The sequence below is a fragment of the Girardinichthys multiradiatus genome, chromosome 17 (genome assembly GCF_021462225.1).
Source record: "Girardinichthys multiradiatus isolate DD_20200921_A chromosome 17, DD_fGirMul_XY1, whole genome shotgun sequence".
NCBI lineage: Eukaryota > Metazoa > Chordata > Actinopteri > Cyprinodontiformes > Goodeidae > Girardinichthys > Girardinichthys multiradiatus.
This window is the reverse complement of record NC_061809.1, coordinates 2,544,052-2,569,579: the sequence shown is the minus strand read 5'-3', so window position 1 is coordinate 2,569,579 and position 25,528 is coordinate 2,544,052. Positions and strand designations below refer to the sequence as shown.

Genomic DNA, 25,528 nt, shown 5'->3' with positions numbered 1-25,528 from the left:
GTAAGAGCACAGTTTTGCCCAAAATATTGAAATGGACACAACATTATGGGTGACATACCAGAGTTCAAGAGAGGACAAATTGTTGGTGCACGTCTTGCTGGCGCATCTGTGACCAAGACAGCAAGTCTTTGTGATGTATCAAGCGCCACGGTATCCAGGGTAATGTCAGCATACCACCAAGAAGGATGAACCACATCCAACAGGATTAACTGTGGACGCAAGAGGAAGCTGTGTGCTAACTCGGATTGTATCTAAAAAGCATAAAACCAAGGCTGCCCAAATCACAGCAGAATTAAATGTGCACCTCAACTCTCCTGTTTCCACCAGAACTGTTTGTCGAGAGCTCCACAGGGTCAATATACACGGCCGGGCTGCTATAGCCAAACCTTTGGTCACTCATGCCAATGCCAAACGTTGGTTTCAATGGTTCAAGGAGTGCAAATCTTGGACAATGTGAAACATGTATTGTTCTCTGATGAGTCCACCTTTACTGTTTTCCCCACATCCGGGAGAGTTACGGTGTGGAGATGCCCCAAAGAAGCATACCACCCAGACTGTTGCATGCCCACAGTGAGGCATGGGGATGTATCAGTGATGGTTTGGGCTGCCATATCATGGCATTCCCTTGGCCCAATACTTGTGCTAGATGGGCGCGTCACTGCCAAGGACTACCGAACCATTCTTGAGGACCATGTGCATCCAATGGTTCAAACATTGTATCCTGAAGGCGGTGCCGTGTATCAGGATGACAATGCACCAATACACACAGCAAGACTGGTGAAATATTGGTTTGGTGAACATGAAAGTGAATTTGAACATATCCCATGGCCTGCACAGTCACCAGATCTAAATATTATTGAGCCACTTTGGGGTGTTTTGGAGGAGCGAGTCAGGAAACGTTTTCCTCCACCAGTATCACGTAGTGATCTGGCCACTATCCTGCAAGAAGAATGGCTTAAAATCCCTCTGACCACTGTGCAGGACTTGTAGATGTCATTCCCAAAACGAATTGACGCTGTATTGGCCGCAAAAGGAGGCCCTACACCATACTAATAAATTATTGTTGTCTAAAACCAGGTGTTTTAGTTTCATTGTCCAACCCCTGTACATCTGCCTGTCGCCTCCTAGTGGAGAGAATGAAACATCGCACCACACCATACAACAAACCTGCACTCAGCTCCGTGACCTGACATCAACAAAATACAGTGAATGAACAAAAGAGAAATCTAAATCAAATCAATATTTTGTGTGACCACCCTTTGCCTTCAAAACAGCATCAATTCTTCTAGGTACACTTGTACAGTTTTTGAAGGAACTCGGCTGGTAAGTTGTTCCAGACATCTTGAAGAACTAACCACAGATCTTCTGTGGATGGAGGCTTTCTCACATCCTTCTGTCTCTTCATGTAATCCCAGACACACTGATGATGTTGAGATCAGGGCTCTGTGGGACCATACCATCACCTCCAGTAAGTCTTGTTCTTCTTTATACTGAAGAAAGTTCTTAATGACTTTGGCTGTATGTTTGGGGTAGCTCACTTAGCATTTTGTAAATTGATGACAACAAACTATCACCATTTATATTTCTGAAAGCATTCTTTGTTCACAGCATTTTGTAAATTGATCAAAATAAACAATTAGCAAATGTTTTTCAAAAAGCATTCTTTGTTTATGGCATTTTTTCACACCTGCCTAAAACTTTTGCACAGTACTATAGCTATTGATGTAAAAGTACATGCCTATACAATCAGAAAGAGACTGCACAACTTTAACTTTTACTGAAGGTGTACAAGGGGGTGTTCTTTCTAAGAAAAACATGAAGGTCAGACTGAAGTTTGCCAGAGAGAATGTAGCCAAAGACCAGAACTTCTGGAATCATTTTGTTTAGACAGATGAGCCTAAAGTTGAATTATAGACGAGAACTGTAGAGGAGTAACTGGCGATGCTTTGCAGCAGCACCATAATATAATATCATATAATATAATATCATATAAACATTAAGATTTGTGTGTTTATTGATTGTCTGTTATGTAATAAACTTGTCATGTGGAGGGAAGGGTGTGGGATTGGGGGCGGTATCTAGAGGAGTGAGGATGTCAGGGAGGGGACACAGAGAGGAGCTGACTGACTGGCCGGTGCTCTCGGTTCGTGCAGCAGCAGCAGTTAGGCTCGGCTCAGGCAGCAGACGGCGGTCCATATCTACCGATTTCCGGCCTTGCTCTTTTTTTTCTCTTCTCTTCTCTTTTCTTTCTTCTCTGTTGAGAAATAATAATGTCAGCCAGACCGGGATTCTACCGGCAGGAGTTGAACAAGACTGTATGGGAGGTTCCGGAGCGGTACCAGAACCTGACGCCGGTGGGCTCCGGAGCCTATGGCACGGTGTGGTGAGTGTGCAGTGCGGTGCGGTTGGTGGGGCGAGGCTTTGCAGCCGCTGTGTTTACTGAAAGTCATGCATATAAAGCGCGTTCATCCATACTTTGTGGTTTTATTGCCCTAATCACAGCCAGCACCAGTGTATAAAAGAGGAAACTATTATTGCTCACAAAGAAAGATCCAGTAGGTCTGTTTTCATCCCATGGCTTTTATTGCATGTAAGGAAAGCAATCAGTACCGGAATTTCCCGAACAGCTCCCCGTCCCCCTCACCACATACATGCCCTGACAGAGCCTCTTATTTTCAGCGGCATCCTGCACCCACCCCCCCTCGAGCATCACTGCCAGACTGATACCCAGAAATCAAGCTGCTTGCATCATCATCATCGTCGTCATCATTCAGCATCTTCTTTACCTTGCCACCTGCACACACTCTTTGCTTTCTACCCTGCAAAGCCATGCAGCTGCTTCTTATTTTGGTAAATTCTTCAGCTAGCGGTATTTCGTTGCCATGGCAATGTGTCACAGTGATAACCTCCTCTGACAGTCAATATCCATTAAGCTACACCAGCAGGTTGCCTAAATGGTGGAAGGGGATTTTTACATCCTTGTTCTGGAAAAAAAAACACTTACAGAATACCCTGAAAATTATAGGACTCTTAAGATCTGTTAAAGCGCAAGTGGTCTTAAAATCCTCTACAGTACTTTAATATAAGTGATTGTAGATGACATGAGAAGCTTGTAAACAATATTGTAGTCATTAGAAAATATTTTCACTGCAGTAATTAGTTGTAAAAATCTTTAGTAGCTGATTCTTGACCATCTGAGAAGCTGAGGATGTAAGTTCACTTTTTCTGGTGGTGCAAAAGCTGTAAGACTTTGGCAGATTTTGATTGTTTGCCAGTGAAAGGAAACAAGAAGCAGTTGGGTATTAGCCAGTACCCTTCAAACTTTATCAAATTTGTTATGTTACAGCCACAAACTTCATGTGATTTACTGAGATTTAATGTGATAGACCAATCAGAATGTATGCATGATTGTGAAGGTGGAAGCAATTATTAACAATTTCTTATATTATTATATACAAAAAAAAAAGTGTGGAGTACATTTGTATTCAGCCCCATGTACTCTGATATCCCTAAAAAATAATGCAACCAATTAAAATTCAGAAGTGACCTAATTAGCAAACATTATCCCGTTCTCTGTGACTGGATCTTGGTAGAATGCAGCGGTTCTGTGAGGCCTTAGAAGTTTGTAGGAGAACATTAGTGAGAAAACATCATTATGAAGACCAAGAGAGGTCAGACCAAGACAGGTCAGGGAGAAAGATGTGGAGAACTTTAATGTAGGGTTAGGTTATAAAATAATGTGTCAAACTCTGAACACCTCACAGATCTCCGTTCTATCAATCAGCAGAAAATGGAAACAGTATGGCACCACCTCAACTCTGGTAGCGGTAATTCTGAAGAATATGATTGTGGAATAGCTAAACATTATGATCTCTACAAGTATGGCCTTTAATGGAAGAATCTTTTTGCCTACATGCAAAAAGATTTGCTCACTAAAACCCCATGATGTTATCATCACCAAGAAACAGTGGTGGCAGCATCATTTTGCAGGGGTGCTTTTCCTCAGCAGGGAGACGAAAGCTGAAAAAGACTTGAGACTGAGGTGAAGGTTCAATTTCCAACAGGACAATATAGACATACAACCAAAGCTAGATGTTTTAGATCAAAACATATTAATGAGTGAGAATGACCCTTTCAAAGTCCATGCCAAAATCCAATTCAGGTCTGTGGTAGCACTTGCAGACTGCTTCCCAGTGATGGTCTACATCCATTCTGACTGAACTTGAGCCATTAAGCAAAGAATAATAGTCAAAAATGTCAAGACGTACTCCAAAAGACTTGCAGCTGTGACTGCAGGTGGTTCTACATAATATTCAGTCTTGGGGGCTGATTATAAATGCATGACACACTTTTCAGGATTTCTTTTTAAGAAAAAAACATGTAACATTCTACTTCCACATCACATAAAATCTTATTAATATACATTGAAGTGTGTGGTTGTAATGAGACACGTTACACGTTCAAGGCATATAAATGTTTTTGCAAGACAGTGTAGCTTTTGGTTCTTCTCTCGTCATTCTAAGAAGTGATTCTATTCTTAGTTCACTTTGTTAGTCCCAATTTAAGAGGTCTTTTTGTCAAAGATGTGTACTAAAGTAGTCTTATTTGTGTAATAGGACCTCTGATTCTGCAGTGTGGGAGGATGGAATCGGTCAGATTACAGACAAACCCAAGCTGTTTGGCTACACCTAAAGTTGCCTTTCACCGCATGCTCGGAAAGCAGATTTAACAGCTAACAGCTGACTTCCTCCTGGCATGACGTTTGTGAAAATGCTGTCTATTAACATCTGATTATTGATAAGCTTTTCTGTTTGCTTCGTAATATAGGCTTTTGCTCGAGTATTTTGCATCTTTCGGCTTTAGAGTTGTGCTTTGAACAGCAGCAGATTAAAAATGTATGGCTGGATCATAACTTCTGCTGCAGTCTCTCCGTCTCTGAAAATGTTACTTTCACAGCACAAATTTGTCAAGCATAACTTTTTTATCCTCAAAGTTGCAGAAAGAATGTGGATCAATGTGGATCTGAACTTTGTGGACTGAAAGAAATGTTGCCAAATGTTGTTTAACATTGAGAAAAATGAATTCAGGCTGAATAAAAATGGAAACCTCTATGTGACCTCTACAGCTCTCTATTGCAACGGATAGAAACTTCTGCTTCTTCAGTAACATAATAGGATGAGTATAGCCTCAAAGACTGTTTTCTTTAGCAGCAACAGTAAATATAAGAGGTACCCAGATTCAAACTGGAAACAACACAGTTAATTGGTCTGGACAGCATTCTTCAACCATTTTTGTTTCTCTGGGCCACTACAGACTCCCAGAACCTCTTTACTGCAAACCATACTCTAGATATACAGGGGTTGGACAATGAAACGGACACACCTGGTTTTAGACAACAATAATTTATTAGTATGGTGTAGGGCCTCCTTTTGCGGCCAATACAGCGTCAATTCGTCTTGGGAATGACATATACAAGTCCTGCACAGTGGTCAGAGGGATTTTAAGCCATTCTTCTTGCAGGATAGTGGTCAGGTCACTACGTGATACTGGTGGAGGAAAACGTTTCCTGACTCGCTCCTCCAAAACACCCCAAAGTGGCTCAATAATATTTAGATCTGGTGACTGTGCAGGCCATGGGAGATGTTCAACTTCACTTTCATGTTCATCAAACCAATCTTTCACCAGTCTTGCTGTGTGTATTGGTGCATTGTCATCCTGATACACGGCACCACCTTCAGGATACAATGTTTGAACCATTGGATGCACATGGTCCTCAAGAATGGTTCGGTAGTCCTTGGCAGTGATGCGCCCATCTAGCACAAGTATTGGGCCAAGGGAATGACATGATATGGCGGCCCAAACCATCACTGATCCACCCCCATGCTTCACTCTGGGCATGCAACAGTCTGGGTGGTACGCTTCTTTGGGGATTCTCCACACCGTAACTCTCCCGGATGTGGTTAAAACAGTAAAGGTGGACTCATCAGAGAACAATACATGTTTCATATTGTCCACAGCCCAAGATTTGCGCTCCTTGCACCATTGAAACCAACGTTTGGCATTGGCATGAGTGACCAAAGGTTTGGCTATAGCAGCCAGGCCGTGTATATTGACCCTGTGGAGCTCCCGACGGACAGTTCTGGTGGAAACAGGAGAGTTGAGGTGCACATTTAATTCTGCCGTGATTTGGGCAGCCGTGGTTTTATGTTTTTTGGATACAATCCGGGTTAGCACCCGAACATCCCTTTCAGACAGCTTCCTCTTGCGTCCACAGTTAATCCTGTTGGATGTGGTTCGTCCTTCTTGGTGGTATGCTGACATTACCCTGGATACCGTGGCTCTTGATACATCACAAAGACTTGCTGTCTTGGTCACAGATGCGCCAGCAAGACGTGCACCAACAATTTGTCCTCTTTTGAACTCTGGTATGTCACCCATAATGTTGTGTGCATTTCAATATTTTGGGCAAAACTGTGCTCTTACCCTGCTAATTGAACCTTCACACTCTGCTCTTACTGGTGCAATGTGGAATCAATGAAGACTGGCTACCAGGCTGGTCCAATTTAGCCATGAAACCTCCCACACTAAAATGACAGGTGTTTCAGTTTCATTGTCCAACCCCTGTATTTGCATAATTATATTTAGAATAGGATGTAATCAGCTTTATTTACACACTTGAATTATACATGTAGAGAAGCTGAGGAAATACATCATTAGTAATGTGCTTTTATGACTTTATATTAAGACTATGAGCTATTTCTGTATTTACCACTTGATAACAAAACTAGTTTTGTTGTGGCAAAAGGTTAAAGGATTTTAATTAACAACGCTTATGTCATTAACATCCCTTGTTCCTAGAGATACTAAGTTAAGTTGAGTTATTTCTACCTATTTGTTTTAACACAGTGACTATAAAATATTCCAAAAACACAATAACAAAAAACGCTCCAGTCTTTATCGGACATCAGGACAATCATGCCATAACTTAATAAATAGCTGGCATGATAGTTAGTAATAATTATATTCTGATCTTGAGAAACCTTATAAAAACAAATTATAAAAACAAGTCTGGCTATTCTCAGATTCAGTATCATAAATTTGTGGATTAATGTGGTATTTTCCTTATCATATGTAATTTAGCAGTAACCATAGTTGTTGGTAATTATTTGGTATTAGTTTTTTTTTCACTAGTAGATACTTGTTGAACCAAATAGTTCTTTGTTTAAAACGTTTTCTCTTTGCTGTTTTCTACATTTAGATATACTATCTCTAACAGCTTATTTTTATACATTATAATATTTCTTTTTTTAATGTAAGTGTTGTTATAGTTGAATTTTATTTCATGTACTACTATATTTTGGTGATTTAGTATAGCTTTATCCAAAACGTTTGCAGTCTTGTTGGTTTATATTAGCTATTTGTAGCATTTACTAGTTAGCTATGTCAGTATTTTTAAAAACCTCAAACTACATTGTTTCAGATAATCTATTACTTTTAGTTACCTTTTTAACCAATGATTTAGTGAATTATTGCAAATTATATCTTTTGGAATTTTGTCATTGTATTGCAACAGTTTATCAAATCTTTTAGCCATCCATTTTTACCTGGTAGTGTTTACTGTTTTTATCCAATTTTATCCAACTCTTTAAACCATCTACATATGTTTAAACTACAATTAGCATTTCAGTTTCCTAAGGACAGTTTTTATACTGCTTTAGGCCTTTGTTTTGATCAATCCCTGATGGAACATCGACATTGTGTGAACATTTTGCCCGTCCACATTAGGAGAAAATGGTTATGTGGGTTAATGGTTAGGTTTAGGAGTAAGGTATGAATTGAGTTTAGGTTAGATTTAGAGTGGTATATACTGGTAAGGGCTAGGTTTAGGGTAAGGGTCAGGGTCAGGCTATAGAAATAACTGGCAGTCAATGCAAGGTCCCTGTAATGATAGGAAAATACTACATGTATGTATTTGAATCAAGGGTATTGAATACCCAGTGTTCAGCCCTTTCAGGATGGGGTAACTTGCTTTAGCTGTGACATAATATTTTTTTCCATTTTGAAGGATCAACTGACCTTACGGGTAAGCAATTTCAAAGCTCTAGCACATGACCCCAAGTGAGCAGATACATATTAGCCCAATAAATTAGAAAATTGGCCATGGTGTCAGTTTGACTTCTTGATTTTGAAATATATAGCATCCAGGGAGAATGTCCAAATGTTTTTGCAGTGGCACACGTGTGCAGTTTCCATAGTGTGTGGGAGCTGTGGAGCTCCTGCTGCGAAATGTTTCAACTTGTCCAAAAGGTCTGTGGCAGCCTGGCTCAAATTCTTTATGATATAGTGTTAAATGGGTAGTAAGCATTTTTAGAGCATAGTTTACCTAAGGCAGCGTAGCGCCCTATGCCAGTGAAATGCAAGGGAGAAACACTGTTGTGACAGGGCTATAGCAGCAGTCTACCCTAGCTTCTCTGCATTACTAATTTTGATCTTTAGCCTTTGTCACCAATTTTCTCATGGTAGGGTCTGACCAACAAAAGAAGGGGGTTGGAGTCAGGGGTGCGAAATGTGCATGAGTGATGGGGGTTAAACATAAATAATACTTCTAAAAAGGCACAGTAAAAGCTCTTGTTACTTATCACAAAGAGCAAGTAGTTCTCAAAACCCTCTTGAAACTGCTGACCTTAGGTCAAGGATGTGCTTATTTCATAAAACTCACCAAAAAGAAACCCGAATGATATTTTCCCTGTTCTCTGTGAGGTCAGATGAATAAAAGGATGAAATAGAGAATTGGCTTTGGCGATAATTTAGGCAGAGCACCAAACTAAGTACAGTCATGGATACAAAACACTGAATTCTGATAATGATATGAGACACAGACTTTAAAGCATTGCATGCTGTCATGTTTTGATTCTAATTCAGCCTTCTTGCCATTTTAGCTTTCTGTCATTAATCTCTAATCACTGAATATTTACTTTTCCTCATAAGACATTAAGAGAGAAAGATGGACTGGGTTTGGACAATAGTGACAAAGTGAGAGTATGCACCAAGCTAACACAGGCGGCTGTCTTCTCAAGTCATAGCTTCTCATTTTGGTAGCCATGAAATAAACATTATAGCTTTGTTTTTATTATGTCTATGCCAGTTGGGATTGTTGATTGGACATGTGCTAAACTGGCTTGAAAAATGAGTTTTGGTTTTTCCCTGAACCTGTTTGGAGTTATAATGACGTAACTGCACTAATATTAAAAAGACAGGCGGACATGGAATATAAAGAAGTCATAACAGTTGCAGTTTTGAAGGCGAAGCATCTATGGATATCCTTTTTAAAGCTAATCCTGGTCAGCCAGATGTTGTCTTAATTAAGCAGACAAGAACTTGAAAAATTAACTTTTTTATCCATACTTCCTACCCAAGTTTAGCCTCACTATACTTGTTTGAGGCCAAGCTTGTATAATCTATACATTAAGGCCTAATAGCCTTTCATCCACATTTTTAGGTAGACATCTTTTTAACTTCAGCTGGGTTCAATGTCGTTTAAATGGAAGACAGTATCTTCTTTTTTGTCATTTATATAACATTTAGCTTGGGGGGATAATTGATCAATTTTATCAAGCACTTCATTAATCCGGAAACATTTCTTGGTTCTGTTTTTCTATTCTAAATTGACAAATAACTCTAACTGCCCTTAATATCCACACCTGGTGTAAATTGTGAGTGGCTTGAGATGCTAAAGTCCATTTAGAGTGATGGACATGTTTCATGATACTAAAGAAAGGAAAACCTGGACGTCATCAACAGAATTTTCAGCAACAAAATTGCAATTAAATAAATTTCTAACATTGTTTACAATGTTCGTTTTTTGCTCTACTTCTAGTTCTTAAAGGGAGGGTCTTTTGTAGTCACTAATCACCGACAATAGAAGTAACCTCTAACCTCTAAATGTAGAACATTTGGTGATGAGTCAGGCATCATAAACCGGGGCAGGCAGTCTTCTAAAAAAATTGACTCACCTCTTTTACAGAATGAATAAACATTAACCTGAATTTCTTCTTAAAAGATTTGAATCAGTCACATTCACAGATGAGGAGGCCTAGTTTAAAAGAGTTTTATTATATTAGTTGCTCCTCCTGCATTACTCCATTTTGAAATCTGAGGTGCATTGCAAGCCTGGATATTGAAATTAAGCTGAAACAAAAGAGGAGAACAGAAATCAATGGCTACTCTGAGCACTGTGTGTGTGTGTGTGCTGACGGCGGAGTGGTCAGACCCGTGTATGGAAGCTGGCAGAGGAAGAAGGTATGTGTGAGGCTGTAAGGTCTGCTTTGTGTCAGATGGAAGAGGCTGGATCGCTGTTTTGGCCGGAGTCTGGTGTGGACATCAGGCATGGCAGCGGGTGATTTTAGGACTAAGAGCCTCATGGATGCACCCATCTGGGGAACACAGTTTGTTCAAGCATGTAGACATTACAGACCATCAGGAAAAATTTAATACTTTTTGGGGAGGTTATACTTTAGAAAATTGTTTTGAGCTGTTTTTGGTTTGGATTTTTAAGGGAAATGAAGTAGAAGTCTCTCCTGTGGTCTCTGTTTAGTTTTGTTTAAAAACTGCTGTATACAAGTTTCACTTCTTCTCACTCAGTTTCTGTTGTGCTTGCCAGCATTTCTCAATTCTCACCCATGCTTCCTTCCTGTCTGTCCAATCTACTCTCTGATGGCTGTATTAGTGTTCTTGCATTGTGAGTTTATGCAAAGCTGGAAGGCTTGAAAAGACATCGGCAACACAATGGCGGCTGCAGCAGGGCTTAGCATTTAGTATGTGGAATGACACACATTTCAAAAGAGACAGATGAAATAATAGAGCGCCGGCACTTTAATAATATGTGACATCCTTGTTTCCTCTGTTCCACTGCATCCTCTTTCACTCTCTCCTTCTACCTCCATCAGCTTGTCTCCTGTTATCCACTCGATCAAACACAGAGACACTCAGCACCACCTGATTACAGTTTTAACAGAGATTAGGTTTGCTGATCAGGAACTTCTTATTGTCTGTATGGAAGCAAGTACAATGCTGTGAAAAGTATTTATTCCCTTACAGATTTGTTCTGTTTTTGCTTTTTGACACACTTGCATGTTTCAGAACATCATCAAATATTTTTTTTATTTCAAAGATAAAACAAAATTTACATTTAAAATTTACAATTTAAAATCCAAAAAAATATTTTTTTGGTGATGACCCCATTTTTAGGGAGAATAAACTATCCAAACCAACCTGGCCCTATGTGAAACAATAAATACGCCACTTGTTAGCTGTAATTAACCTCATTTTAAGAAATCTGAGTTCAACTTCAACAGCCAAACCCAGTCCCAGAAATCACATAAATAGAGCCTGTCTAACAACATCAAGAGCTTAAAGAGCTATCATGAACTGATGAAAATAAATTTACAAAGAGATACAAAGAAAAGGTCACTGACATTTATCACTCTTAACATTGTTAAAAAGCTCATTCTAAGGCTTTGGTTTTATGATTGCTGTGACATCTGCCACAAAGCTAACAGCATTTTAGAGAAAATCATACAGACAGTCAAACATGGTGGTGGTAATGTCCTGGTCTGGGGTTGCTTTGCTACTTCATGCCCTGGATAACTTACCATAATTAATGCAGCCATGTGCTCTCCACCAGAAAATCTTGAGCGAGATTTTCTCTACATCATTTGTGAGCAAGTCCAGGTTTGGGAGTGACCTAGTCAATGTCTGGACCTAATCAGATGCTGTGGCATGACCATAAACAGACTGTTAATGCTTGCAAACCCTCCAATTTCAGAAATAAAACAAATTTGCAATGAAGACTGGGCCACAAATCCTCCACAGCGATGTTAAAACTGGTGCGTGATGGCAGTTATTAGGTTTAGGGTATCATTACATTTTCACACAAGAGCAGCTTGGTTTGGATAGCTTTTTACCTCACTAAATGAAATCATGATTTCAAAACTGCTTTTTGTATCTGTCTTCCCTCCCAGCTCGGCTTATGATGTGGTCTCGAGGCAAAAGGTTGCGGTGAAGAAGCTGTCCAGGCCCTTTCAGTCACTGATCCACAGTCGCCGTTCATACCGCGAACTCCGGCTTCTCAAGCACATGAAACACGAGAATGTTAGTGAATAAATGATTAAAATACCCTGCCCCAAATAGACAGATGCAGGTTTCAACTCGGTTATTGATCAGCTCTGCTTGTGTCTGACTGTGTCTCTGCAGGTAATAGGGCTGCTGGACGTCTTCACGCCTGCGGGGAGATTAGAAGACTTCAACGAACTGTAAATCTCTTTCCACTTGGTATTTATTACAAGCTGTACAGGTGTAACACCTTTTAGCCAGAAATGGATAATTCTGTCCTCATGGGGATGGCTGTAGGATTGACCCAAGGGGGATTAAAGGCTTGCAGAGATCTCTGATTGTTACTATGGAGGCGTTGCAAATGCTCCTAAACTCCCCTATTCATTTTTGCTTTTTCAGTTATCTGGTGACCAATTTGATGGGTGCAGACCTCAATAACATCGTCAAGTTTCAGAGGTTGTCCGATGAGCATGTGCAGTTCTTAATTTACCAGTTGCTACGTGGCCTTAAGGTAAATATCTGCATCGAAAAAAAAACGATCGTCTCTTTACATCATCATAATCCTAACTGGTTATCCAATGAGCAGTAAAGTACTCTCTTAGACGTCTGTGTTGAAAGAAGAGTTTCATTTATATTTCTGTTAAAAGTTAGCATGGTATTTAGGTAACTGAATCAGCCCAGCTGCTCAGACAGACAGCTGTAGGGAGGCGTCTATCTGGCCTGCTCAGTTACCATGGAGAAGACAAAAGCAGTCTCCCTATAAGGAGAAACTAATGTGCTGAACTGCTCTCTGACCTCTGTCTCCTTTATGTCCTCTCTTCCTCCCTCTGCTCCCCCTTGTCCTCCTGCCCAACCCCATCACCGACTGAACAGTACATCCATTCAGCAGGATTGATCCACAGAGTGAGTATCGACTTCTAAGACAAATTCTTGCCCTTGTTTGGTGGGAAGCACAAAAGATAGATGTCTAAATGTAAAACCAAACAGTTTCCTACTCTATTCTATCAACCACAAGCTCCAGTGTATTTTAACAGTGAAGTGTGAAGTCAAGAAAAATCTGTGGGGTTTTCAAAATCTTTTTAACAAATGAAAATGTGAAAACTGATTTGAAATTGTATTTAGATCTTTGCTTTGACTGGGCTGTTCGAAGAGATGAATATGCTTTGATCTAAAACATTCCATTGTCGCTCTGGCTGTTTGTTGAGGGTCGTTCTCCTGCAGGAAGGTGAATCCCTGCCCCAGTCACAAGTCCTTCGGAGCCTCTAACAGGTTTTCTTTCAGGATTTCCCTGTAGTTACCTCCATTTTTTATAACGTCAATTCTTTCCCCCAGTGGAGGAAAAGCATCCGCACGGCATGTTGCTGCCATCGGCACTGTTTAAGTTCTTGCAAATGCTTTGAAGATGCGGATCAGTAAGTTGTCTTACGTGCATTGTCTTGCTTATCTTTATCCTGTGCACAGCTACCAAACATGCAGAATAATCTAGCTGCTTGGAGGCAGAATTAGGGCAATCTCAGGGATAAAGGGAAAAACAGGGCAGGACCCATGGAGTAATACTTCGCCTTGAGTGCGCTGTTACACGGTAGCACTGTAAGCTCCATCAGGCTGTATGTAGTTGCTCTCCATTTCAAAAATGCATGCGTTGCAGAGCATTTTTTTTCATTCTTTTTTTTGCAACTCAAAAGCAGGAAAGCATCCTTTGAATGCTGCATGTACAGTTTATCAGTAAAATGTGCATTTGGGAACACAGTAACTTTGCTTTGTCAGTTTTTTGGCAACACTGGAAGTGTAGCAGGTTTCCTTGCAGCATCCGACCATACCACAAGCTGCCCGTGTCTTGAGCTGCAAATACTCACTACATATTCCATTACACTATGTGGGATATTTCGTATGTTTGACCTACGCACTATATAACCGGCAGGCATGCCCCTCATAATAAATACAGGATTCCCCTCTATTTAGAGCCATCTGTTCTCACCTAAGCTCTGTTCAGCTTTGGTGTCCCTGTGGACACAAAGCATCACCACAGCATGATGCTATCACCATGATGTTTCACATTGTGACATTTTAGGTGTAGGCCAAAACGTAAAGAGAACCGTCTATGTTTGTGAGGTTCCATATGTTCAATTCAGTTCAGTTTTATTTAAATAGTGCCAATTCACAACATCATGTATGTCGTCTCCAGGCACTTTACAAAGTCAATTCAACCAAATCATACAGAATTCAATTCAGGTTCATACATTCCAATTAATCCTAACCATTGAACAGTGCAGTCGGAGTTAGTTATTTATTCAAATTGGTTAAAAGTTTTTCTATCTAAGGAAACCCAGCAGATTGCATCCAGTCAGTGACTTGCAGCATTCACTCCTCCTGGATGAGCATGTAGAGACAGTGGACAGTCACTGGTGTTGACTTTGCAGCAATCCCTCATACTGAGCATGCATGTAGCGACAGTGGAGAGGAACAACTCCCTTTTAACTGGAAGAAGCCTCCCGCAGAACCATATGTGGCTTATGGCAAACTTCAAATAGGACTTCTTCTAGTTTTCTTTCACCTATCGCTTTGTTATTACATTAAATTACACATAGTTTGCACATGACTCTTATTCTTTTAATATTATTTGGGGGTATCAGAGGAAAGGGGGCTGATTCTACTTCGATTCATATTTGCAAAAATAAAATTCACAATTGCACGATACTTTATGTTGGTCAATCCCATGAAATTTATTTAAGGGGTATAAGTGCTTTAGCAAGAAACCATAAATAACTCCATCTATGGCTCCTGGTTGTGCAAAGGCAAATATGTTCTGGCATTGCAGGAACAACTGTCTAATTAGATTTAAAAAAGGGAAAATATTTACTTTGTTGTGATAACCTGGCAACATATAACTGGTTTAGGTTGTGTGTGCTGAAATTATGATATCCTTTTTTCTAATTAGCAGCATTTGCTCTGTTTATGACACAAGAAATTAACCCATGAAATAGAATTACCTGTTGCTATTATTGTTGCATCTGTTTAATTGTTGTGCAAACTATCCTTTTTATAGGGCCATGCATGTAATAGATTAAATCTATATTTAGTCCTATTGGTGGTTTAAGGTGGGCATAGAAATGCAACTTCTAAATATATTTAAGCTGTTAGAATAATTGGATTGTACATATGTACTGCTTTAAAGAGCTGAAAGAAATTACGCAAAATTCTGTTTCAGTAATGAGAATGATCAAGGTCTTACATATAAAGCAAAAGATCTTTAAATTGTTGTATTTTAACACATCTTCCTTAGCAAAGCTTAAAGGTGGTCATTCTTTAAATGTTAAACATGTGGTCTTAAATGTTTAAACATTTAAGACTACAATTAATAAAATCTGATTTTAAGATCTGTAAGAAAGTTACCATGTCAACATGGTTTGCTATGGATCAGTGCTTGAAATGAGAATTCCTAATTTTAAAGCAGAAATACTCAGAATAGCCCATTTGCTACCAACAACCATTCAAAGTCATTTAAATCCTCTCTCTTCCCTATTTTGATGCTTAGTGTCAACTTCAGCAAGCTCCCTTTACAACATCTAGATGGATGAAGGCTTTGAGTTGCTGCAATGTGATTGGTTGGTTTGCTTTTCATGTTAACGAGAAATTGAAGTGGTGCACTTAGGAAAGTGGTAGGTGATTATGTTCTGCTCATAGTTTACTGTAAGAAATGTGGTTCTATATTTCCATTTAATACTATCTACTATCTATCAAGTTTCACAAGAGTCAATTAGTCCAATGAAAGTCAGAACCCCAGTCAATGGAAAGAAGGTGAAATCTAAAATCTTAAAAAAATAATAAACAAATAAATTAAATGTATGAACTGTTGATGATTTCTAGTCTACATAAATCATTCGAAATATGTAATCACCAACTAAAATAGAATGATACCCAATGTTATCTAATAAAAGTAGGAAGGGACAAATTGGTGACATGTGGATGCAAAATGACGGTACAAAAGGGCAAATTGACCCTGAGCAGTTTAAACTAATGAAGATTTTAGATTGTTTGTTCTGTAAATTTGCAAAGTTAGGTACAGATTTTGTGACTCATATTTAATCTAAACCAGCAATTGCAGCCCGGGATAACAATATTATATCTATCAATAATAATACAAGGATTTGCTAGTGTTTACTGGTCCTCTCTCTTTGTCATAATGTTGCTTACTTCATGTGTTTTAATTTTCCTTTAAGGACCTTAAGCCAAGTAATGTGGCAGTGAATGAAGACTGTGAGCTAAGGGTAAGATCAACATTTACTTTAATGCTACAACACTACTGGAGCCTTCGTGACCCTTAAAGAAAATCTTTTTACATTCCCATAAGATCCTTGACTTTGGATTGGCCAGACAGACAGATGATGAAATGACAGGATACGTGGCAACTCGTTGGTATCGAGCACCCGAGATCATGCTAAACTGGATGCACTACAACCAGAATGGTGAGATGCTATGAAACAATGGAAATTTAACCACTATTCTAATCAAAGACTGCTTGATTAAACCTCTTTTGTTTCTGTTCCAGTTGATATTTGGTCTGTGGGTTGTATTATGGGAGAGCTGCTGAAAGGAAAAGTCTTGTTCCCTGGTACAGACTGTATCCTTTACCCTCCTGGCATGAATTCTTTTTCTACTTCGCAGGAATCTCCCATCACCTCTCTGGCGCATAGATCTGTCTTGGATTTGCATTACAATCCTAGATCTTTCAGACACGGAGCTCTGCAACTACTTGGAATGAATAGAAGCAATGACAAAAGGCTGAATTATCTAGAAATTCCTGTTCAGAGTCTAAGAACTGAGCTAATTTTGATTAAATCGTCTGATCTTTGAGTGTTGGGAAACTTTTGATGCCTAAATAAGCTGCAGTAGTTTGAGTATGTGTTATGATGCTACAAAGACTAATGCTGTGCCATGTGCCCCTGTTTCTGTTTTTTATTTTTTATTTTTTATCTCACTTAAATGTTTCAGATCGTCATACAAATATAGCTAATCAAGCCAGCCTGGCCCTATGTGGAAAAAGTCAAAGCATCAAGACATTGCCTTAACAAATCTGTTTGACAACAGGAAATAGACTAAAAGATCTCAAAAAGCAACACATCATGGCCTGATCTAATGAAATTCAAAAACACAGGGTCACTAAAGAACCCAGAACAACATCTAAAGCACTAGAGGCCTCACTTGCCTCAATTAAGGTCAGTGTTTATGATTCAATAACAAGAGACATGGCAAGGTTGGCACCCAATGGGATAGTTCCAAGGTTAAAAGTGCTGACAAAAGAGAACAAAAACCCTCCTGATGAAAATCTTCTCTTTGACGAGACAAAACTGAAAGTTCCTGAAAGTTGTGCATCCCATGATATTGGCTTTAAAACCAAAACAGTATTTCAACAAAAGAACATCATACTGACAGTCAAACAGGATGGTGGCTCAAGCAGACTTGGGTAATCCAGCTGTACAATGATTAAAAGCAAACCAGCTAGCCACCTCTGAATAGCTAAAAAAAAAGTCAATTTAACAAAGGTTTTGTAGTGGTCTAGTCAAAGTCAGAACCTTAATCCAATTGAGATGCTTTGTAAAAGCATGTGCTGTAAAAGACTCATTACCAGCTATTGCAAACATTTGACACCATTTGTTGCCACTAAGGGTGGCACAAGCAGTTATTAGGTTTAGGGAGTCTATTTTTTCACATACAACCACATTGGTTTAAACAGCTTTTTTACCTTGATATATAAAATCATAATTTGTAAACTTATTTTTTTGCATTTACTCGGTTATCTTTCTCCGTTAACAAAATCAGTTTGGTGATCTGAAACTTGTAAATCTGACTAACTAAAAGCTGAAACGGATGAAATCCGTATCTGCACTGTTTCATGCAAGCAAAAAACTTTCAACTGGATGGACTTTAACTCATCATGCTGTTAGATATTGACCAGCTGAAAAGAATCATGGAGGTGGTTGGGACCCCGACACCAGACCTGCTGAAAAAGATCTGCTCGGAGCATGTGCGTAACAGAAGGGACCAGGAAGGGAAAGATAAATTCGCAATGCAAACTCTGTAGTGTTATTTTCATTGACAAAACAGCCTAATCTGATTGGTCATTCCGTTCACAGGGTTGTTGATTGAAAGTCTATGTGGGAGCGGGGGGTAGTGATTGATCACTAGCTGTCTAACGCCATGTGATCTATGCTGGTGCATGTTGTGAGCTGAATGCTGGTCTCTATTTGCAGGCCCAGAAGTACATCCAGTCTCTTCCTTTCATGCCCCAACAAGATATGGAAAAGATCTTCAGAGGAGCAAACCCTCTTGGTGATGCACCACAAATCAAATTATAAAACACTTTCAACTTATTTGAAAATCTTTGAGTGCCTGATCCGATTTCCCTGACACACGCTGCTATGTCCATACTGTGGATGAGAAATGAGAGTTAACGTGCCATGTTCAAACCCTCCTCCACTTATCTTTCTGTTTCTTTCGCTCTGTCAGCCATTGACCTGCTGAAGCGCATGCTGGTTCTGGACTGTGATGAGAGGATCTCAGCCAGCGAGGCTCTGTCCCACCCTTACTTCTCACAGTACCACGATCCAGATGACGAGCCAGAGGCTCCGCCTTATGACCAAACACTTGAGAGCAAGGACCGAACTCTAGAGGAGTGGAAAGGTGAAAACTGTGTGGTCTTTACAAAATCAGTCCCAAGCTTAACATTGCTTTGCAAATGTATTCACGCCCCTTGAATTTTTCACATTTTGTCACATTACAACCACAAACTTCAATGTATTTTATGGGAATTTTGTGTGAGCAACACAAAGTAGCACATAGCTGTGAAGATAAAATGGTTCACAATTTCTAAATATTTTTTACGCATACACACAATTCTGTGTGGTGTGCATTTGTATTTAGACCCCTTTACTCGGACACCCCTAAAAACAATCCAATGTCACTATCTAGCTGTTCTCAGAAGGCCTTGGTAGTTTGTTAGAGAACATTAACAAACAAACACCATCATAAAGACCAAGGAACACAGCAGGCAGCTCTTGGAGAAAGTTGTGGAGACGTTTAAAGAAGGGTTAGGTTATAAAACAATGTTCTCATAATGGAAACAGTATGGCACAACAACAAACCTACCAAGATTTGGCTATCCACCTAAACTGACAGGCTGGACATTAAAACCTTGACACACCTTTGTGGATCCAGCCTGGACCTTGTGGACAAACACACACCTCTTTTCAAACTATAAATAGTGTAAGCACGGGTAAACCACACCGTCCCAATCACAGATATACAATTTTCAGTACAGCTTCTTAGGGGACGATAAAGGAGTGTCTTATCAGTGGAAAAGAAAGATATAAGAAATGAAAAGCAATTTCTCACCAGATTATTAACACAGTTTTTTATCCTTTTTGTCCCTGACACATAAATGATCATAATATGGAAAATATCTCTGCTCTCTATATTTCTTAAAAACAAGCATTTTTGTTATTTTTCTTCTACTTGTGGTTAGACCTGGGTCTGCTGTACGTTTGGCAACACCATTTGAATAAAATTTTTGTTGTTGCTGTCACTGTGCACAGTCAGTGCAGTTACGAAATAATCTGGACTGGATGTGTTTGAGTCTGAGAAGACTCTACTGGGAAGGTATGGATGACAAAATCTATGTCACACAGGAGGCTCATGGGATTTTTTGGAGGAGCTGCAGAGATACACAGGTCTCATTTGCAGTTTGCCACAAGCCATGTAGGGGACACAGCAAACATGTGGCAGGAAGTGCTGTGGTCAGATGACACCAAAATTTTACTTTTTAGCCTACATGCTAAACGTGTGTGGTGGGAAGGTAATACTGTGATCCTTAGGTCTTTGAGATTTTGGGTTTCTGTCAGGTTTCTTTTTTTTATCATTTCCTTGTTTGTTATGTTCTCTAGTTGTTGCCATTTCAGTTCATTGTTTTGTTTATTAGATTCATATTTCATTCTTGTGTTCTTGTTCTTGTGTTCTCTGTTTAGCTCCTGTGTTCATTACCTTTATCCCCCTCAGCTCCCTCACACCTGCATCCTTCCCCATACCTCCCACAGTATATAAGCTCTTTTACTCACCTTGTCCTTTGCTGGATCCCCCAATACTCTCACTGTTTCCGTGCCTATCTGTCCTGTTGGTCTTTCAATGACTCTGCCATTTTCCTTGTCCTGTTTCCTTGTTAGTTTCCTTATCATCATTCAATATATTTTCATGTTCATCCAGCACTCCCACACCTGCCCCTCAACCACAAAACATGACAAACACTGCATAACCTCCCTGGACACACCACCATCACCATTAAAGATGGTAGCTGCAGCATCATTTGGTGGAGAAGCTTCTCTTCAGCAGAGACATGGAAATGTGTCAGATTTGATGAAAACATTTATAAATACAGGAGAGTCCTGGAAGACATCCTGTTAGAGGCTGCAAATGACCTGAAACTGGGGAGAATGGGCAATGGTTTGAGTCTCTAGATGTGCTATGCTGGTTGAGACCTACCCTAAGACTTGCAGCTGTAATTGCAAAGGGAAGCCCTACAAAGTATTTACACATAGAGGCTCAATCCAAATAGATGTGACACTTTTCATATTTCTGTTTGTAAGATTTGAAAGCCGTGCAACCTTTTCTTCCCAGTTCACAAATTAAGAACTACTTTGTGTTTGTCTATCACACTAAAGTCCCACTGAAATACATTGAAAGTTATGTAAGACATTCACTCTTTGTGAAGGCCTGTGGCACTGTGTGTAACTAAAATCTTCCTCATTATTATTTCCTAACAAGGTCTCTCTTTCCCTACTACTCATGTTTATCTGTAGAGTTGGTTTTCGAGGAGGTGAACAGCTTTAAAGTATCCAGCAGCAAGACAGATAGCCTTCAGGTGGAGCAGTAAGCCCCTCTCTGCTTCATCCCCCACCAGGAGAAGAACCCCACACTTATTGGATGTGAAACAGACTATGGCAGGCAAAAGGAAATTAATTGTGTTTGATCGTGTATATGAGTCAATCGGAGTGGCAGGTCATGGCAGCCTCCACGGGATGAGACTCAAACATTCCAATTACAGGGAGTATGCTTGGGATCAGATTAAAAGGACATTTCCAGAGCAGAGAGTTGCTTCTTGTTACATTTCCAGTCGCAGTTGGTTCAATGAGGAACTGTTCAATTTTAAATGGATTATTTTGGGGGAGGAGCTTCCAGTGGCTGATCTGTGTTTACAGGCAAAGAAAATGGTAAAGAAAAAGGAAAACATACGCACACTAGGATTTCCAAAGCAATGTCAGGGACATATCACCCATCAGTTCTATGAACCTAGTGCTTTCATTAATGGAATATATATGTTTAACCCCACAGGGTCCCTTCATTTTGTGCTTCACCTGTATCCCTTGGGCAAAAAATGTTCTTTAAAGATTGACAGAGAAGGTTTATACTGTATATCAACAAATCATTTTCATTAATGCTATTATTAACCTCAGTTCTCACCTTGCATAGTCATGGATGGTCTGAAATTGTAACCCCTTAAATGCCTGTTAACATTTCAAAAAAGAGATTTGAATGGGACACAGATTTCTATATTTAGTTTAAAAAGTATTTTAAAGACTTTAATGAAAAAATTAATTATAAAGATTTAAAATTCCCCCAAAAACACACAACGTGGTCAAATATTACCCAGTTTGCAGCAACACAGCCACAGATTTTCCAAAATAAAATTCAAAAAGTGCAAAAAATGTCAAGGGACCTGGGATGGTTAAAGGCGACCTGCATAACAATAAAGCATGATTTATCACCATTTTACAGTCATGTCTCATAACTGGTACTGTATTATAATCTCTCACTGTCTATATTGCACAATTGCAGAAGTAGATCAATTTTCAACTTGTTCTGTCCACCAAACAATCTGTGGACAAACAGCACACAAACTACTTTTCCTTCTCTCCTGCCTACTTAAAGGTAAACACCAACTGTGCTGTTATTAGCAAGGTTATAAATGTATGCCAAAGCTGGAAGAGAGTGATGATCCTTCAGGTCTGTGTTTACAGTGTAACCTTGCTTCACATATACACATTCTGCTGATGGCTGATTGTTGATTAACTGCTAGCTTTGACTACTCTCCTTTAGGCTCCATCCTTATGTGAGTTTGTAATGATTAATATTAATTAATATATAAATTCTGTGGACGATTAGTATCAAATCTCAGACGGTATCTGTCCAATAAAGCTTAACACTCTCATATAATTTGGAAGTCAATCCAAACAACACCGGCTGTTCTTGGCAGGGTCATAAACAGGGTCATAAACCTCTGCTTGTGTTTCCCAGGTCTGTCCTATTCTTTCCTAATATTGGCTATTAAAAGAGGGTATGAATTTTTACTGACACCAGGGTCAGTGTATTACATTTTTCTTTAGCTGAGTTTCTTTATTTGATCCTAGCCTAGTGCAACATTTTTACCCAACATCATGTGATGCAACCCCTAGACTGAAATGTATGTATGTACTCAGTACCTGTGCAGATTATTACATAATCTCCTTCTTCTCTTGCTGCACACTAGAGTTTTGTTCTAACCATTTGTTGTAACAAACAGATGGTTACACAGCAGTACTTGAGGTTTATGAAAGAGGTGGAAAATTACAATTTTTAAGGGTCCCTCAAGAGTGTTAGGCATGGGCCAGGTAGAGGTTTTTATAGTTCTTCATGATAATCTGGATTAAAACAACCAGTGTCACACTATTTAAAATTATAAATATAAACATAAACAGTGATATTTAGTAACATAACAGGATGTAGTTGCTACATATCAGCTATCTAACTGCTCTCTAAATACTACAGACAAAATAATATGACATACAGTTGTAATAATGTTAGCTATAAAATGTATTCATTATTGTGATTTTTATAAACAGACTTTCTTAAAATTTTTAATAAATACCTGCTAAAGGTAGTAGTAGTTTTTGTCAATGTACCCTTTACAGAGTAACACACATTTATATAGCTGATCTTAGCTGGGTAATTAATTGTGCTATCTCTTAGGTTAGCCAGCCTCCACTCAGCTGCTTGTAACTTGCTAACAGTTGTTTAAAACAGTGTTACGTTAAAAAGAGTGATGGTCGGTGCATCTTTAGTTTTCACAGCACCATCCATGTCCATGTTTTGCACAAGCAGAAGTATTTCCAAACTGCCCAAATCTGTTTTTCTTTTGAGCTAGAAAAGAGTATATTACGCTTATTTCAGCCAGCTGACCAATCTGTGTGCGTGGGCCAGCACTACAGTACACTATTGGCACACTCCATACACCTGGACGAAACCATACACCTGGACCGACACTATCTCTGAGGTGTCACTAAAAAGAACTTCAAACCATAAAAAACAGTATGGAAGAAAGTTTTAGGAGTTTTGAAACAGTACTTTGTAAAACTTGTGTCTTGACACCAATAACTGGCCCATGCCTAGAACAGATCTATTAACATTTGTCAATCTTAGATGAAATATAGGCAAATTCTCAATGCATTCACAAAGTTTCTGAAAATATAACATGGATATGTTATTTTGGGATGTAAAAAGTTAATTGAATTCTTTAATTTACATCAGGTTTAACTAACATTTGGTAATTAATTGGCTTAAATGACATGTTGACATAAATCTAGCTTTGTTAGCTTGTTCGGTTTAAATCGGTTGTAATATAACTAGAAGCACTGCAGTTTTAGATATACATTTCTGGAATCTAGGTTCAATTTTGTAATATATCACTGAATTTGTGGTGATTTAAACACACAAAATAAAACTGTCCTTTTCAAATTTAATGCAACCAGTGTAATTCTTTACGCATTGCTAACTTAGTACCACAGAAAACCTAGGTTTATATGTTTACAAGTTCTCTCCTTGTTTTGTTTTGTTTGTTTTTTTTGCCAAATGTAGCATTTTTAGCAAATTGTCCATTAACTCTGAATGCAAAATATTGAATCTACTGTCCTAGTAAAGTGAAATGGTCTCAGTATATTAAAAGTCTGAATGTTTAAACATCATGTGCTTATGTTATGTTGTATTTGTGGTGGACTTGAATAACAGCTACATACTGAATGTATATGTAGTTTATACTCTACATGTGTTTGTTAAGTTAGTTGTGACTTTTGAATACATGTTGGCATGTGATTCAGTTGTATGAGTTTCAGATCATTGAAATGAATATCAGCTCATTGATTGTAAATGATACAGTTAATTTTCTTAACAGGTATTTATGGAAGTTTGGACTTAAACACAATAAATACGATTTTTGTTTTCCTAATGTTTTCTGCATCAAATATTTAGTCAGTCATTTTTATGTATTCTGGCTGCATTATTAAAAAAATATCCTCCTAAATGTCCAGATTTCGATTTCTTGTTGGTTAAGACAAAGTTCCAGGAAAGTGTGCTAAAGCAGGGAACCTTTGATTCTACCTTATAATAATTGTGATAAGGAGACAATTATTCTGGTTCATCAAGGGTGGAAATAGAAAATAATTTTGTTAGTTCATAGTTAAGTCATCAAAATCCTACGGAATGAAGCTTGACCTCTATCAAAGTTTAAAATCGCATAGATCCTTTTTTTTTGTTGATTGAAATCATTAACTGCAGCTGAGGCAAATATTCAGGAATACTTTTGCCAACGGAATCCTGTCTTATATCAAAAACTACACTAAACCATTTAATAGAAACTTTAGATTTACCAACTTTTGTTTGCCCCATGTTTGTGAAGGGTTAAACAACGATAGTAGAGGAATATCCTCCATTTATGCAAAATAAAGAGTGTATTATAATAAAGCAAGGCGCGTAAAGACAGCATCAGATATAAATATAGTGCAAGCTATAAAGGATTTGTTTAAAACTTAGTAGTTGCCTTAATTTTATAACATAGAAAATATTACAGAAAATGAATGTACATTATTGCTTAGTACAGCATAGCATAATGACTTGTGTAGCATAGCTTACTATATCATGGTGTATAGCATAGCCTAGCATAGTATACTGTACTAAAGCATACTATAGTATAGTATAGTACTACTATACTGGTAGTATAGGCTAAAATATTGTTTAGCACAGCATAACATTGTATATAGTATAATAAAGTATAGTATAGTATAGTCAGATCATTTATAAAAGTATGACCACTGACAGGTGAAGTAAATAACACGTACTGCTTCTTCATCATGGCACCTGTTTGCAAGTTAGGGTTCCCATATGATCATAATGTTATGCCTAAGCATTGCAATATAGAATATTACCATTTTATCAGTTGTTTTTTTATCACATTTGTCTGTTAATAGGAAAAATAGTTAAACTCTATACATGTAGATTTGCTTGAAAGCTAGAAGTACATGTAATGTATCACGCTACAACTAAAGACTGACCTTCACTT

At 38.6% G+C, this 25,528-nt stretch overlaps 1 protein-coding gene across 2 annotated transcripts; it reads left to right on the top strand.

Moving 5' to 3' along the window:
• The first annotated feature begins 2,109 nt into the window (after positions 1 to 2,109).
• On the top strand, positions 2,110 to 24,493 carry mapk11 (mitogen-activated protein kinase 11). 2 transcript variants are annotated; one of them, XM_047389658.1, is made up of 12 exons: positions 2,110 to 2,383; positions 12,021 to 12,150; positions 12,253 to 12,311; positions 12,511 to 12,622; positions 12,985 to 13,014; positions 16,332 to 16,379; positions 16,463 to 16,577; positions 16,661 to 16,732; positions 18,057 to 18,136; positions 18,363 to 18,441; positions 18,619 to 18,792; positions 20,961 to 24,493. In XM_047389658.1, the coding sequence occupies exons 1-12, from the start codon at positions 2,271 to 2,273 to the stop codon at positions 21,032 to 21,034; spliced, it is 1,086 nt and encodes a 361-aa protein (XP_047245614.1). In that variant the 5' UTR covers positions 2,110 to 2,270; the 3' UTR covers positions 21,035 to 24,493. The 2 variants fall into 2 exon arrangements, with proteins under 2 accessions (XP_047245614.1, XP_047245615.1); XM_047389659.1 differs by lacking the exon at positions 2,110 to 2,383 and adding an exon at positions 10,167 to 10,299.
• The last annotated feature ends 1,035 nt before the right edge of the window (positions 24,494 to 25,528 follow it).